Here is a 13995-nt window from a genome sequence, read left to right on the forward strand (position 1 = left end):
TAACTAATAGAGTAATTAGAACTATAAGAGTACCTAGGGAATACTCTTAATTAAATAATAGATAGTATAGTAGTAGTAGTAATACCTTTATTAATAAATTAATTACTAAGGTATAAGATACTTACCCCTTAATAAGTAATAATATCTCTATAAGTCATATACTACCTATATAACCCATATAGTTTACTATATACAGGCTCACTATGCCTAATAGTTTCTACCATATCTAATAAAGATATAACTATTAAAATATTTATATATAAGATAATAATAATCTATAATCTCCTTCTATAGGCTTCTGCAGGCCTTCATATATTATATAGGTAAGATATACTATGATGCATAGCCTAAGATATCATAATATCAATTCTAACTGATTACAGTAGGGGGGTGTGTCCCTAAGTTGGGGGGATGTCTCCCTAAGTTGGGGGTGTGTGTCCCTAATGATTTCTAATAATTAATTAACTAGTACTTTCTCCTCTAGTAGCTATTTACTTTTCCTAATCCTTTATTAGATTAATTAGATATTAATTTATTTAAGATTAAATATATTTAAGAACTATAGCCCTTCTATCTATAATTAAAATAAGCTTAGTATTTTTAATACTAGAGTTTTTACTTATATATCCCTTTCTTTAGATAATTAGGTATGTATATCTAAGGAAGAAGGTGTGTATATAAGGAGAAGGGATGTGTATATAAGGAGAGGGGGTATATATCAAAGGAGAGGGGGTATATATCTAAGGAAGGGGGATGTATGTGTAACAATCATCAAGTTTATGCTACTTATGCCATTTATGCCATTTTATCATTTTGAATACCACCTCTAAAGGCTACATAGTATAGTAGTACACAATTATATCTTAAGGTACTCCGTAGTGGTTAAGGCTTTGGCCTGGAGATGACAGGGTCTATTTTGACTTTGAGGCAATCCCAACTTTTATCCCAGCCAATTATGATGAAGGATGGCATCAATGTCCCACATCCTGTCGTCATGTGGCATAGGCCATTGATCATTCCACCCCACCACTCTAGTCATAGGAACTGTTTTGGTTCCTGTTGATGCCTAAAATCATTAATAAGAATCACAAGAGACATAAGATATTTTATATCCCAGCACTCCTGGATTGATTATTCATATCTTCTCCATCCCCATTCTTACTCCCCCTAAAGGCTGCCCATTAGATGTCAGCATACACTGTCTTAAGAGTAGCACATGACTGGATCACTGCACACGCCCCCGCAATTATATCTATTACTGCCCTGTGATGACACTATCTACTGACAAGCTAAATCTAAGCCATCACCGCACTGACTCATAGTCTGTTCTTCTTAAGTTTCAGTTTGGAAAATACCCAAGACCATCAACTCATTCGTCAACCAGGCTCATCACACCCCCTCCTCCTCATACAGCATCGAACTATCAGACCTTCAGTCATATTTAATAAGGGAGGACCGAGTCTCAAGTACTTGGTGGCTGGGCGTGTTGTTGCTCTCACCTTTGAGTCATATCTGCCCATTGCCACCATAGACAAAGAAAGCAGCCCTGACAAATCACCTCTCACGTGTGTTTTGCCAACATTAGGTTGACAGTCACCTTTCCATTGACTTCTACTAACAACTCTCCCATCAGCCTTCATCATCAATTGCCTTCTGAGGCATCATATCTCAAACAAACCCCAAATCATATCTATATCACTATATCTCTCACTTCCCACTTTAACCCAGCTCGTTTCTGCTCTCCTCGCTGAGTCCCAGCTTCATCAATAGAATGAACCCATATACCCCCCCAACGCCATTGGACCAAAATCATAACCTCGCCATGAGTCGCCTACCGTCTGTTTCCAGTCTCATGTCACCTCCTGAATCCAAACCTTTTGAGAATTTCAACACCTCATTGTCGCCTTACACAACGTCACAGGATTATTGCTCGTTTGCCCATGACATGAAACTCCCTCCCATTTCTAGCGAACGGAAGCGAACGCAGTCAGAAATGGATTTGCCATCGCCTCCCGTCACCCCATACACTGGGAACAAGAAAAGGAGATCGGATGTTGCAGAGGAAATTGAGCGAGATGTTGTGCTCAGTTCTTCTAGAGATCCTGTTCTGTTCCCTCATCACGATTCTTTAACAGATGTTGCCACTGATGAGCCCCTGTTTGGGCAGATTCTTCCGCCCCCAGCAGAGGTTCTAATGGAACAACATATCGATTCTCACATGGCAAGATTTGATAACAAAGTGAATAAGCCAACACGGGATGAGTATCTCTTAGCGCTGTCCTGTGTGCCAGTTGTCTCCGCCCAGTATAACCGGAATCCTGCTGCCTGGGCCAAGGAGGAACGTGAAACACTTGAGCGTCAATTGTTCATGATGAATCGTTGCCGACCTAAAATTTTAGATGCAAAATTAAAGAAGATTGCGCCCGCACCCAGCAAACGGGCGGTTGCTACACAGCCTCGCGCACAGCGAACACCGCGGGCCAAGCGTTCCCCCAAATCTACGCCGCATCAAAAGGCACATGAATCCTTTGACTTACCTGCTCCGACGAGTACTAGGCCTCCCAGGGGCATAGGAACAAATCGGGATGACACAGATTATACTTCCATCATGGATTTTTCACCCTCGCCAGAAACACTTGGCGGCAATGCCAAGGCATTAAAGGCAGACTGGAAAGGACAAATGTTAGATCTTGGTCAGGATCCAGATCGGCACCTTTTGAGCCCGGCTGAGCTCAGCCTTGCCTCCACCCTGAGGCTCTCATGCGCAACATACTTATGCAGCAAACGCCGCATCTTCGAGGCCCGTGTGAGAGCTTTAAGGATTGGCAAAGAGTTCCGCAAAACGGATGCCCAACAAGCTTGCAAGATTGATGTCAACAAAGCGAGCAAGTTGTGGACAGCTTATGATCGTGTTGGCTGGTTCGACTCTGAACACTTTCAACAGTATTTAGAGTGACCTTAGCAATTGGTGGTTTTTCATTGGTGGAGAATACGCATACCTTGCTGTGTTGCGATTAATGTTATTTTTAGCTTTATTCCGTGGGAGTTGGACTTGGATCAGGTTACTTAATAGTTCATCGATGGCTATAGCCCCTGCTGCACATCAGTCTGTTTTGAATGGGGCGAGTTCTTTCCCTTCCATGTCAGAATATAGCCTCCCTTTGCATTTTGGACTTTTTTTAGTTCATCATTATGTCCTTTTTGCCGTCAGAACTGCACGGCTGGACCGTGCATTGCCTAATCCCCTTATAAATACTAAGTTCAGATATATATAGACTCCACTTGTCATTCGCAGGTCCCTTGTCTACCTTACTTATCCACCTAGCTAGGCCTTAGTAACTATGGTACAGCTTGATTCAGGCTTGAGCCCACTCTCTTTCGTCAATCCCGGCATGCTTGATCTTCGACAGGCTGTTATTTGACCAAATCAGCCTTCTACCCTAAAGGCTGTCAGCATGTCCCGTCAAGAATATCTCTCATACGCGTACACTGGAGGTACAATTTCTACGCATAGACCCAGTATCTGATTGTAATCAGAGCAGGTTCCCAGAGTCAGTGGACAGCCTGAAAGGACAGCCTGAAAGGGTGTACTTGATTAATGCGTAAAAACTAATAGCTCGCTCAATAGAAGATCGATTGATATTTCTCATATGGAGCTTCTAGATGGACCGTCGATAGAGATTTATACTGTCCATCATCAACCTGGCTGAACTAGTGTAACGGATTTCAATCATAATAAAAAGGCTTTTAGAGCCTATAAACCCATACGCTGTCCCAGAGGCTAGGTAATAATAAGACCCCGGCAAGGGTCCGAAATAACCTTAAGTAGTTTATTATTATGGTAGTCGTACAGTAAGTAGTACGTAAGTCAGATGTCAAGTGAATCTGGAGTAGAGAGTGGAAGACAACTATGCATTCGAATCCATGGAAAGTATCTAATAGTATGATTCGAGCACGCCACCCGAAACCATCACCCATCCCTCTACTCCTTACTAGTACTACCTTACTTTCTTATCTAATCACTAGACAACTCTTACGTTTAGATCGACCAAAACTCCCCCATAATCAATCCCCATTGAAATTGATTTAGGAAATCGTCATATCGATATGTCTCATATGGAAACACCTCAAACAGGGTCCCTCAAAGACCAAGCCCGTGGGGGGCAGACTGGCAGCGATAAGAAGTCAAAGACCAGGAGACCTGCTAGTAAGAGCCCTTGGTTTCTTGAGAAATCTTCATGAAATACCTCTTTCCCTCAGTACTCACAGTACAATAACAGACACTGCTTTCAGACAACAGCGCTTAAAAGCCTGGCAGTAAGGTCCAATCCAACTATATCGTCGATTATACTTAGATTTGCTAACACATCAAACACCATAGACCAATTCTCACACCGCGAAGCGTTCTGCCCATCTTCTTTGTATTCGGCGTCATATTTGCACCAATCGGTGGCCTTCTCCTATGGGCTAGCTCTCAAGTATGTATTGTGGATTCAAATCTTCATGCCCATTGCATCTGACACAGCGCAATGATAAGGTCCAAGAGATATCTATAGATTATTCAGAATGCGCCGAAAAGGCCCCTTCTTATCCAGCCTCAATTGCAGACCGAGTTAAGTCATCGTTCAAGTCATCGACTGGACAGTCTACCCCAACATGGGAGCGTCGTATAGAGAACGGAACTACCATTTGTCGGCTGAGTTTCGAAGTACCAGACGATCTAGGGCCTCCCGTCTTTCTGTACTATCGTCTTACCAATTTTTACCAGAACCATCGGCGATACGTGAAGTCATTGGATATAGATCAGTTGAAAGGGAAAGCTGTTGACAATAAGACCATCGACGGCGGCTCATGTGATCCCCTTAAACTCGACTCGACTGGAAAGGCGTATTACCCGTGCGGACTCATTGCGAACTCCCAATTCAATGACACAATACACAGCCCTGAACTGCTTAGTGACTTGAACCCAACGGTGTACTTCATGACTAATAAAGGCATCGCCTGGGATAGTGATAAGGAACTTATCAAAACCACACAATACAAGCCATGGGAGGTTGTGCCACCACCGAATTGGCATGACCGTTATCCAAACGGGTATATTGACGGTATCCCTGACCTTCATGAGGACGAAGACTTCATGGTCTGGATGAGAACCGCTGCGCTGCCGGCCTTCAGCAAACTCTCCCGCAGAAATGACACCGTGTCCATGAAAGCTGGCTCTTATCGCCTGGATATTGAAGATCGTTCGTTCGCGCCGTGCAATTCGCCACGCCACTGGCTAATTGACTCTAGGGTTTCCGGTCACTGAGTATGGTGGCACGAAGTCAATTCTCATCTCCACCAGAACTGTCATTGGAGGACAAAATCCTTTCATGGGTATAGCTTATGTCGTCGTTGGCGGAATTTGCGTCCTGCTTGGGGCTCTTTTTACCCTTGCGCACTTAGTACGACCAAGGTATGTGTTAGTGATCCTCTGCTCAACAACTACTAAAGCCTACTGTGTGTAGGAAACTCGGCGATCACACTTACTTGACCTGGAATAATGAACAGGAAAGTACAGTCATTGCTACGGGCAGGAATGACAGATTTGGACCGCATGCCCATTGAAACAGGTTCCACCAGCGAATTGCCCCGTTCCGTACGGTACGATATTGACCGAGTACTGTTGTTTTCTTTTCTTCTGTCATTGCTACTTTTCAGGGTGTTCACATGGATATGGGGTCGAAGCTCTTTTATTGGGATATGGGATTTCACTTCCGTTGCTCTAAACTTTACAGTATGTGTTAATCTCCCTTTTACCAAGATGTTGATTCTGAGGTTGTTTCCTGAATAGGGCATGTATATGTCTTACAGTCCTCTATTGGTGAATATAACAAATTTCGAAATGTGCACACTTCAAGCTGGAACTTCTCCACTTGTCCCTTGCCAGGAACTTCATGTCAGAGACGACATTCCTGTCAAGCTTGGGAATCAACACCAAACATTCCAGTTTCTAATAGCAACAAGATGTACTTTATAAATTCCATACGTTCTTCTCAGACCGAAGCCATGATGCCCCGCAACAAATTTCCTTCAACATGATAATGTCTTCTATTTCCCGCGCTTATATCTTGCTTGTTATAAGCCTCATGTCCAACCACCGAACTCAGTGTTACGCGACCGCTTTACACGGCCGTTCTCTGTGTGCCACTGGTGGTCCAGACTCAACATTGAGGGTTGAGCATGAGAGACTAGGCGCGTTCGAATCCCAAATTGATAGCGTATCTTACGACATGCGAAGAGCATTGGAGCCCATTGAGATAGAGACGTGGTTTCACATTGTAAGTGGCGAGACAGATGCAGATTTAGTAACAGACGAGATGATCACACTTCAGGTCAGTTGACATCATATTTATAGGAGACAGCTGCGTCACTTACTCTTCAGCTAGCTGACAATTTCAAAGCTACATTATTTGCAAAAAGCATATGAAAACGCTGCAATATCCTATCAGTTACAGGGCGTAACGCGTCACGTTAATAAAACTTGGGCGCGCAATGGTGATGACTTGGCCATGAAGAATGCACTTCGCAAGGGAGGTTACAGCACGTTAAATGTCTACTTTCAGACCAACCTACAGCCGCCATCTCCCACAGATGTTGCGAGCGGCACCTCTGAAGTTGACGATCGTCACGCATATAATTCAGACCTTGCAACCCCCAGCGTCCTTGGTTTCTGCACTCTCCCGGATCCGAGCATTAATGCCAGCAGCCCTCGAGTCAGCTACTCCAAAGATGGCTGCAATGTGCTCGCAAAGACTATGCCTGGTGGCCCTATGACTCATTACAATCGGGGTGGTACTGCAATACACGAGATTGGCCACTGGAATGGTCTCTTACATACTTTTGAAGGGGAGTCGTGTTCCGAAGACAATGCAGGTGATTACATCGCAGACACACCGCAGCAATCGGTGCCCACCGATGGATGCCCTTCTCAGAAGGATTCTTGCCCGGAGAGCCCTGGCTTTGACGCCATACATAATTTCATGGACTATTCATCTGATGATTGCTACGCTTCATTTACTTCTAATCAGCTGAAGAGAATGCGAAGCATGTGGTTCTCCGTGAGAAAGGGGAAATAACATCCTGTGGGCCTGGGGCAAATTCTGATATCTATTTTCTATCACCCAATAGTGTTTGTAAATAGCCTTTGGAGACACTATTCTCTGCCTACTATGCGAAATCTTATTGTGTTACTTTCCCCTGTTATTACCCTTATGTATCTCTCATGATTATTAACAGTACTGTCGGAGCCCATGATTACCCAGCACAAGAGATGCACTAGAGCTAACGAAATGACTCCGACCAATACTATCACTAAGCATGAGATTGGCACATGATTCCTCGATTCCTCACCCTAGATACACTGTTAAAGCAATGCCAATAGGCCTATTGAAGAGATTTTATCGAACCAATACCAGGGCCATTATCACGGGAGGTAATTTAGTTGAAAGAGTAGTCAATGAAAGTCCAACCAATGAAATTCTATGACAGCCGAGAGTGTTGTAGTCACAAAGCACACTACCGTTTCCGCTTCTTGCCACGTTCTTCATCATCCAAGCCACTTTCCCTATCCTTCTTCTTAGCTTTCATCTCGAGCTCATCCCAATCTTCACCACTCTCTTCTTCGGCGCTGAAATCACTTGCCTCCGCGCTAGCATCGTCGTCAAATTCGCTATCATCCTCAGAACTCTCGTCTGCCGCCGCCAATTCCGACTCAGAGAGCTCAAATGCAGACTCCTCCTCCTCTTCAGATCCGTCCTCTGAATCAGACTCCGCGGCTAAGAAGGACCAACCTCCATCCGCAAAGAAACCATAAGGATCACTCACAACCGTTTTCATGATTGTTGTCCAGTTGAGGTTTAGAGGTCCCTCGGTGAAAGCAATATCGACGGAATCCAGCCAGTCTTTCACGCCCTCCAAGGACTCCACCGGGATCGTGTTTATATGAACAGGGGGCCGGTGAAAGTCCTTGAATACGAAGACTAGGTCGAAGTTTTTGAGACCAAACTAGAAACCCATCAGCCAAATAAGACCATCAATCATAACAGTAGTAGCACCTTACCTGCACTCTTTCGAGATGGGCAATTTCAATTTCATTCAGGGTGATGACTAGGAATGGGGGTTCCGTCAATTGCACGAGAGCGTCAGTGGTTGGTTGTATCAGAACATTGGAGCGGTTGGGGACGCCAGTAAATCCAATCTCTCGAAATGGTATGTCGACGTCAACGCCCTCGTCTTTCCCGGCATCTGCTATCTTTTCGGCGAATGCCTTAAACTCTCTGTCCAATGCTGCTCTGCGTCGCCGTTCCTCTTGTTCAGCTTCGAATTCTTCTTCATCTCCATAGCGATGTTTGCGTCTGCGATTGCCAGTCTCGTCAAATTGCATCTCGGTGGCCTCTCGGTAAAATTGCACGTCTCTCGTTTTCCTCTTCCCAATCATGATAGGTGTTTTGAGATGGACGTGAATGAGGACAATCAGCTCGTGAGCACACGGTTGGAAAAACAAATGTTTGACATTGCTGAAGAGCACGTCGACGTGCTCATTCCGGAATGGAGACATGTACCTAAGACCGTTCTGATGTATCTCGACCTCACCCGGAACGCGCTTGCCATCCAACGGCGGCCGAAGATAGACGTCAGGTAACTTAACAGGACGGCGGTCTATGAATGATTAGCATTGGCAGCTGATTGGGCGGTGCAAGGATGTACTTCGAATCTCAATGAGCTTGTCTTGCTCTACCACGTCTTCCATCTCTTTCTTTTCTTGCTCCCGCCTCAAAGCATTTTTCCTCAATTCAGTGATGTCCTGGGCGACCTGAGCCAGCCTCTCATTGTCCTTAGAACGAAGAGTCAGATTTCGCAGGAAATGAGCCGACAGATCCTCGAAAGGCTGGTCATCCTTCCTACCAACTCCCTGGCCCGGGGAAAGAAAATTGATGCGGAGGTACGCATATTCACCTTCGTCGCTTTTACTTGCATTCTTGATGGTGTTGATATGGAACGGGACTGGTCGGCCCATAATGGGAACTATTACTGTAGATGCTTTTTGGTCAACATATACCGTAAGGTCTCTCACCTTTGTTGGCAATTGATTGTCCCGCTTGTACGATTCGAACCGTTTGAACTTTTTCTGCGCAACGCCATTGTCGTCTCCGGTAGTTCCGGCAAAACGATCGAGGCCTTCTTTCGTCTTTTTAGTGGCTAGCTCCTTTTGGTGCTCGCGGCGACGCGCCTCAGCACCTTCATTTATTTGAGTTGGCCGTTCCGCTCGAAGCTTCGTTCTTGTGATGTTCCTGCTGGCAATAGCACCTGTTTTCGTTTCCTTTTTCTCCTTGATGGGTTTTTGAGGTTCCTCTTCGTCTCCAAAGTAGAATGATACAGAGTCCATGTCAAGACCTGCATCCTTGGTGAACACATGTGGTCCATTTTCTCCCACACGAACGGTGTCTGTGATGACCATGGAGTAAGTTGAACTCTTGCTTCCTTTCAATTCTGGGTCTTCGACGTCTGTTAGTCCCACTGTGATAGAAAGAGTCATGCCGCTTTTCAGTGTCCTGCTGTTTTTCCCGTTCAGCACCATGTTAGAGTCTCGAAGCTCAATTCCGATGCCAGCACCAACACTCTTGACAAAATGGGACTCAAGCTCAGGTTTCTTTGTTCGGATTAAATTGATCGCCTTGTTGTATAAATCTCTGGCGATTGTGCCGTCGCGGACATCTCTCATAACCACTTCATGTAAAGCCAGAAGAAAGGCATAGTTTGTCTCTTGAGACTTACTCGGATCCACTAAGTAGGTTCGTGCAATCATTGAGCTGTAAGTCTTATAGCGTATCCCGAATCCAGCGATAATAATGCCCGGCTCGAGATTGCTGTTATCAGACACTGCTGTGAGTCTAAGGTCATACTTTCCCCCGCTTTGAATGACGGGACCATAGGCCCAGTCAATTTGTTGAGCATCGAACTCGGCCGGTAGTTTGCCTAGTTTGTTGAAAAACTTAGCGTCGTCGATTTTTGCATCGACACGCGCAGAAAGAGCCTTATGAGTCATTTGCTTTTCTTCGTCGAGAAGGCGCGACATTTCCTCCACGAAGTATTCAGACATCAAGCCACTGCAAGCTCGTGAAGCATTCCTTATGGACACCTGCACAATATTAGCTAACTGTTCTTCCCAGTTTCCCAAACAGTAAGCTCCTTTCAACGCACCAACTCGTCGGTATCCTTCACTGAAAAGGCAGCCGACAGAGCCGGAGAAATGTCAACTTCCTCTATTTCGCCAGATAATGTCGCAAAAGTGCGCTTCCAGTCTTCCGCGAAAGGACCTGCAGTTGTGTCCTTCGGTAAAACACCGACTTTATTCTTTATATGTGCAATGATATTAGTTCCAGGTAACAACACAAAGGCAGTGTCACTTGATAGAGTACTCACACCAGCACTTCTGATGACTTCCGTGCATTTTTCGAAAGACCTCAATTTCCCTTCAGGATCCTTTGTTGTGACCAATATTTCAACTGGGATCTTGCCACCCCTCAGCGGCTCAAGATGCTTGGCTGGGTTGACAACGTCTATTCAGCAAAAAAGCCCCTGTACTTCAGATATAAAGGTTTACCTTTCTTCGCAGTTGTCACAACATAAACAGCTTCCAACGTAAAGACGAGAAGCGTGGCTGGAAACTCATAACCCAGTAACCAGAACTAGTAGTCAACAACCATTATGTTAGTGGCCTATCAAAGAAAGCGATCAATTCAGCAACAGTCCAGTCAAGATTGAACATACATGCATAGCGTTATTCTTCTGAAAAGTATTCGCCTCGTCGGTTTTACCCATCAAGATAATAATCGAGCCAACACCACCAAATGTGGGGTGATTTGAGCGTTTATCTGCTCTCCATGCTGCGTAGAAGCTTGACAATCGATTGAAAAACAAAGTCTTGTCTATCACAATCTCTTCAGCCATGATCTGATAACGTTGAAAGTGAGATTGTCGTGCAGGGTGTGCTGAGTCTGCTTGAAGAACTTGAATCGCACAAGACTCCTCAAGACTTTCTGATCGCCTTAAGTAGGGGTTGGGTTACGCATATATGGCAAACACAAGTTCGAGGATGTGATGGTGCGCAAGAGTATGTAAGGATGGAGAAAGTGAAATGTGAAGTCGTACTCACGCGAGGCTGGTGCTACGCGTTTTCCTATGTTTGAGCAGTTTGCTTCTTTTGCATGGTATGCTAACTGTCAGTAAGACTCTTGGTAGGTATTAAATAAAGTTTTAATAATAATCAATAATAAATAATACAAGTAAACACTTACTTTATTATTATTGCCTTTCAGATTTGCAGCATTACAAGATATATTTTTTCGCTCTTCTCTTACCTATTATGATGTCTACCTAGGTATCATGCCTCCTTTTCTGAAATGGTGATTCAGCCTTGATAATCTCAATGTTTCTTCACTTATCCTTCATCTCGATTGTTTTTTGAATCTTCCCTCTACCTCTCTATATGCGAGGACTGTTAAAATATCCAGATACGCAACTGATAATTACTCTCTTCGCAAACTTTTGTGATCTGAAGCATATACATCCTGATGGAGAAGGGCGCGCTCAATTATCCGCATAATGTCAACTGAGGATACCATTTCCCTTGAGGATCAAGTACGCTTTGATGACAATGTCTCTGGCCCAGAGTCCAGCAAGTCTACTCGAAGAAACACTCGGAATGATGCAGCCACTGGCGCTTCGGCAGCTGGTGTTCGTGCAGTCAGTGCGCAGATGGTTGCTTTCTACTTCAGAGCTCCCGTCAAGGCATTTTTTCGCACCCGGGTTGAGTATGCACTCCCTCTCGCTACTCAGACTGAGGTTTGTTGACGCACGTCCAGTTATATGGTCCGTATACCAGTCGAAACACTTCCCTGACTTCTTTTGTCCGTATTTCTTAGGACACCTGTACTCATCGTCCTCGACATGAGCTAATGATTGTTCCTCTCGAAACGCTCCCGTTAGGCGTTCGCAAGAGCTGTCAGCCCTCATTCCGCTGAAAAGCGTTGGTCATTACATACAACAACACCTGGTCTTCTCGTCCATGCCGTTCGTACTTACGGTTGGCGGTTCATCCCCAATCAGGTGTTACCCCCTTTGTTGGCAAATGCAAGGTGAGTAGAGTCCGCCCCTTTCCCCCTTCAGTCATTATATGCTCTAACATCTACTGCTAGCATTGGCGCTGTCCTGTATACGTCGTATCTCCAGGCCCTTGGCGCCCTATATGAACCCGTTTCCCGAAGTGTCAAGCGTATATACCCTCCTGCATCTCCTGTTGATACCTTTGCAGCTGGCTTTGCCGCTGGTGCGATACAGTCAGTTATAGCTGCGCCTCTAGACGCTCTCCAGGTTCGACTACGAACGAATGACATGCTGCATGGTCAGTACCGGAGCATGTGGCACTATGGAAAGAACAAGCTAAAAGAAATTGGCCTTCGCGGGATTTTCGCAGGCTGGAGCCTGTCACTTTTGCGCGACTCATTTGGATACGCCGTTTTTTTCAGTACTTTCGAATACATAAAGTCGCAGGCATATTATTCTTTCATTACAAGATATTACGGGTCACTTCGCGCTCACCAGCTGGACAGTCTGCGAGATCCTCAATCAAGTGGCCGTGGTGTGCCGCTCATCAAACCTCATTACAGTTTAGAGCCATGCTTCTTGATGTTAGCCGGTGTCGCGGCGTCAATCGCGCAGCAGGCAGTACAGCATCCGCTGGCTGCTATCCAAAATATTCACTATTCTCGACTAGAATATCTTGATCATCAGGCTAACCTGATCTCCACGAAAGGGCAGATGATGCAAGTCTACTATTCCGCTTATCGAGAAACATTCAAACGCTGCAGAAGGAGAGCAGTACGTGCTGGTGGTTGGCGTCAATGGCTATTTCAGGGGTTTGTAGGAAATGCTCTTCGCCAAGTGCCTAGCACTAGTGCTGGGCTAGTGATATTTGAACTTGTGCGTCGCAAATATGCTAATTTGGCAGACGCCATTTACATTCAGAAAGACGGCTACGACATTCTTCTGACTTGAGAGAAAGGTCTGTTTAGCGATTGTATCAAGTTCTCACGAGGAGTCCTCGTTGATTTATTCTGATACCTATGTTTAGTAAATTAAGATATTTGGAGACGCACGTCGATGTCGATTTCCACAGTTTCAACAGAACGTCGGTTTCGCCGCAAGTCTTTGTCTGAACTTATGTGCAAGTGAATGGAGAAGTCAGGTTGTATGCCAGTCCCTCATATCAGTGCCTTTCAGCCCACCCACACCGTCCCGCTGTGGGTGCACCACACTGTAATTGCTAACCACAGCGTAATTTCTATGTACCTTTTATATAGCATCACTATATAAAAGGTACATATAGAATATTCGATATAGGTATATATATATTTGGTTTTTCTAGTTTATTATTATTTAGATATATAAGTGTCTGTCTTTTATTACTATCTTTATTATTAGAAAGGGAAATTACAGGTGTTAAGATGAAATAATCTCTCTTTATTTTTTCCCCTAAGAAAGAGTTCCCTAGAGGGAAATTTTACACATTCTTATATCTCTAATTTTTGGTTAGAACTCTTAAAAGGCTTTTGATTATAAGATATTCCCTCTTGAAATTTTAATATTACTATCTAAAATATAGTTGCCCCTAGTAAATATCCCTAGATATTAGACTTAGGGAGTATGTACCTTTAATATAGTGTTACTATATAAAAGGTACATAGTAATTACGCTGTGGTTGGCAATTATGGTGTGGTGCACCCACAGTGGGAAGCAGTGTGGGTGTGCTGCTAAGGCACAGATACTAACGTAATCCACAACCGAGCGAGACACCCAACCGAGCGAGACACTCAACCGAGCGAGACACTCAACCCCTGAAATCTTACAACCACCATCGAATCATCATCAAATCCAGCCTTTTATCCAATATGG

General features: G+C 44.6%; 3 protein-coding genes across 3 annotated transcripts; 2 read left to right on the plus strand and 1 right to left on the minus strand.

Annotated features, from left to right (window-relative positions):
- Positions 1-1822: 1822 nt before the first annotated feature.
- Positions 1823-7118, plus strand: CDV56_100567 (uncharacterized protein; the record flags this gene model as incomplete). Its single annotated transcript, XM_026754186.1, has 8 exons — positions 1823-2943; positions 4382-4478; positions 4526-5243; positions 5293-5455; positions 5551-5643; positions 5701-5776; positions 6150-6374; positions 6444-7118. 8 exons carry the CDS (start codon positions 1823-1825, stop codon positions 7116-7118), a joined length of 3168 nt encoding a protein of 1055 aa, XP_026609703.1.
- A 439-nt stretch (positions 7119-7557) lies between these two features.
- spt16 (chromatin-remodeling protein SPT16) lies at positions 7558-10992 on the minus strand (the record flags this gene model as incomplete). Its single annotated transcript, XM_026755085.1, has 7 exons — positions 7558-8046; positions 8102-8700; positions 8749-10180; positions 10243-10395; positions 10465-10586; positions 10646-10730; positions 10813-10992. The coding sequence occupies 7 exons, from the start codon at positions 10990-10992 to the stop codon at positions 7558-7560; spliced, it is 3060 nt and encodes a 1019-aa protein (XP_026609704.1).
- Positions 10993-11646: 654 nt separating this feature from the next.
- Positions 11647-13098, plus strand: CDV56_102028 (putative mitochondrial carrier protein; the record flags this gene model as incomplete). Its single annotated transcript, XM_026755647.1, has 3 exons — positions 11647-11886; positions 12031-12179; positions 12240-13098. 3 exons carry the CDS (start codon positions 11647-11649, stop codon positions 13096-13098), a joined length of 1248 nt encoding a protein of 415 aa, XP_026609705.1.
- Between the last annotated feature and the right edge of the window lie 897 nt (positions 13099-13995).

Source organism: Aspergillus thermomutatus (genome assembly GCF_002237265.1).
Source record: "Aspergillus thermomutatus strain HMR AF 39 chromosome Unknown NODE_437, whole genome shotgun sequence".
In the NCBI taxonomy this organism is placed as follows: domain Eukaryota; kingdom Fungi; phylum Ascomycota; class Eurotiomycetes; order Eurotiales; family Aspergillaceae; genus Aspergillus; species Aspergillus thermomutatus.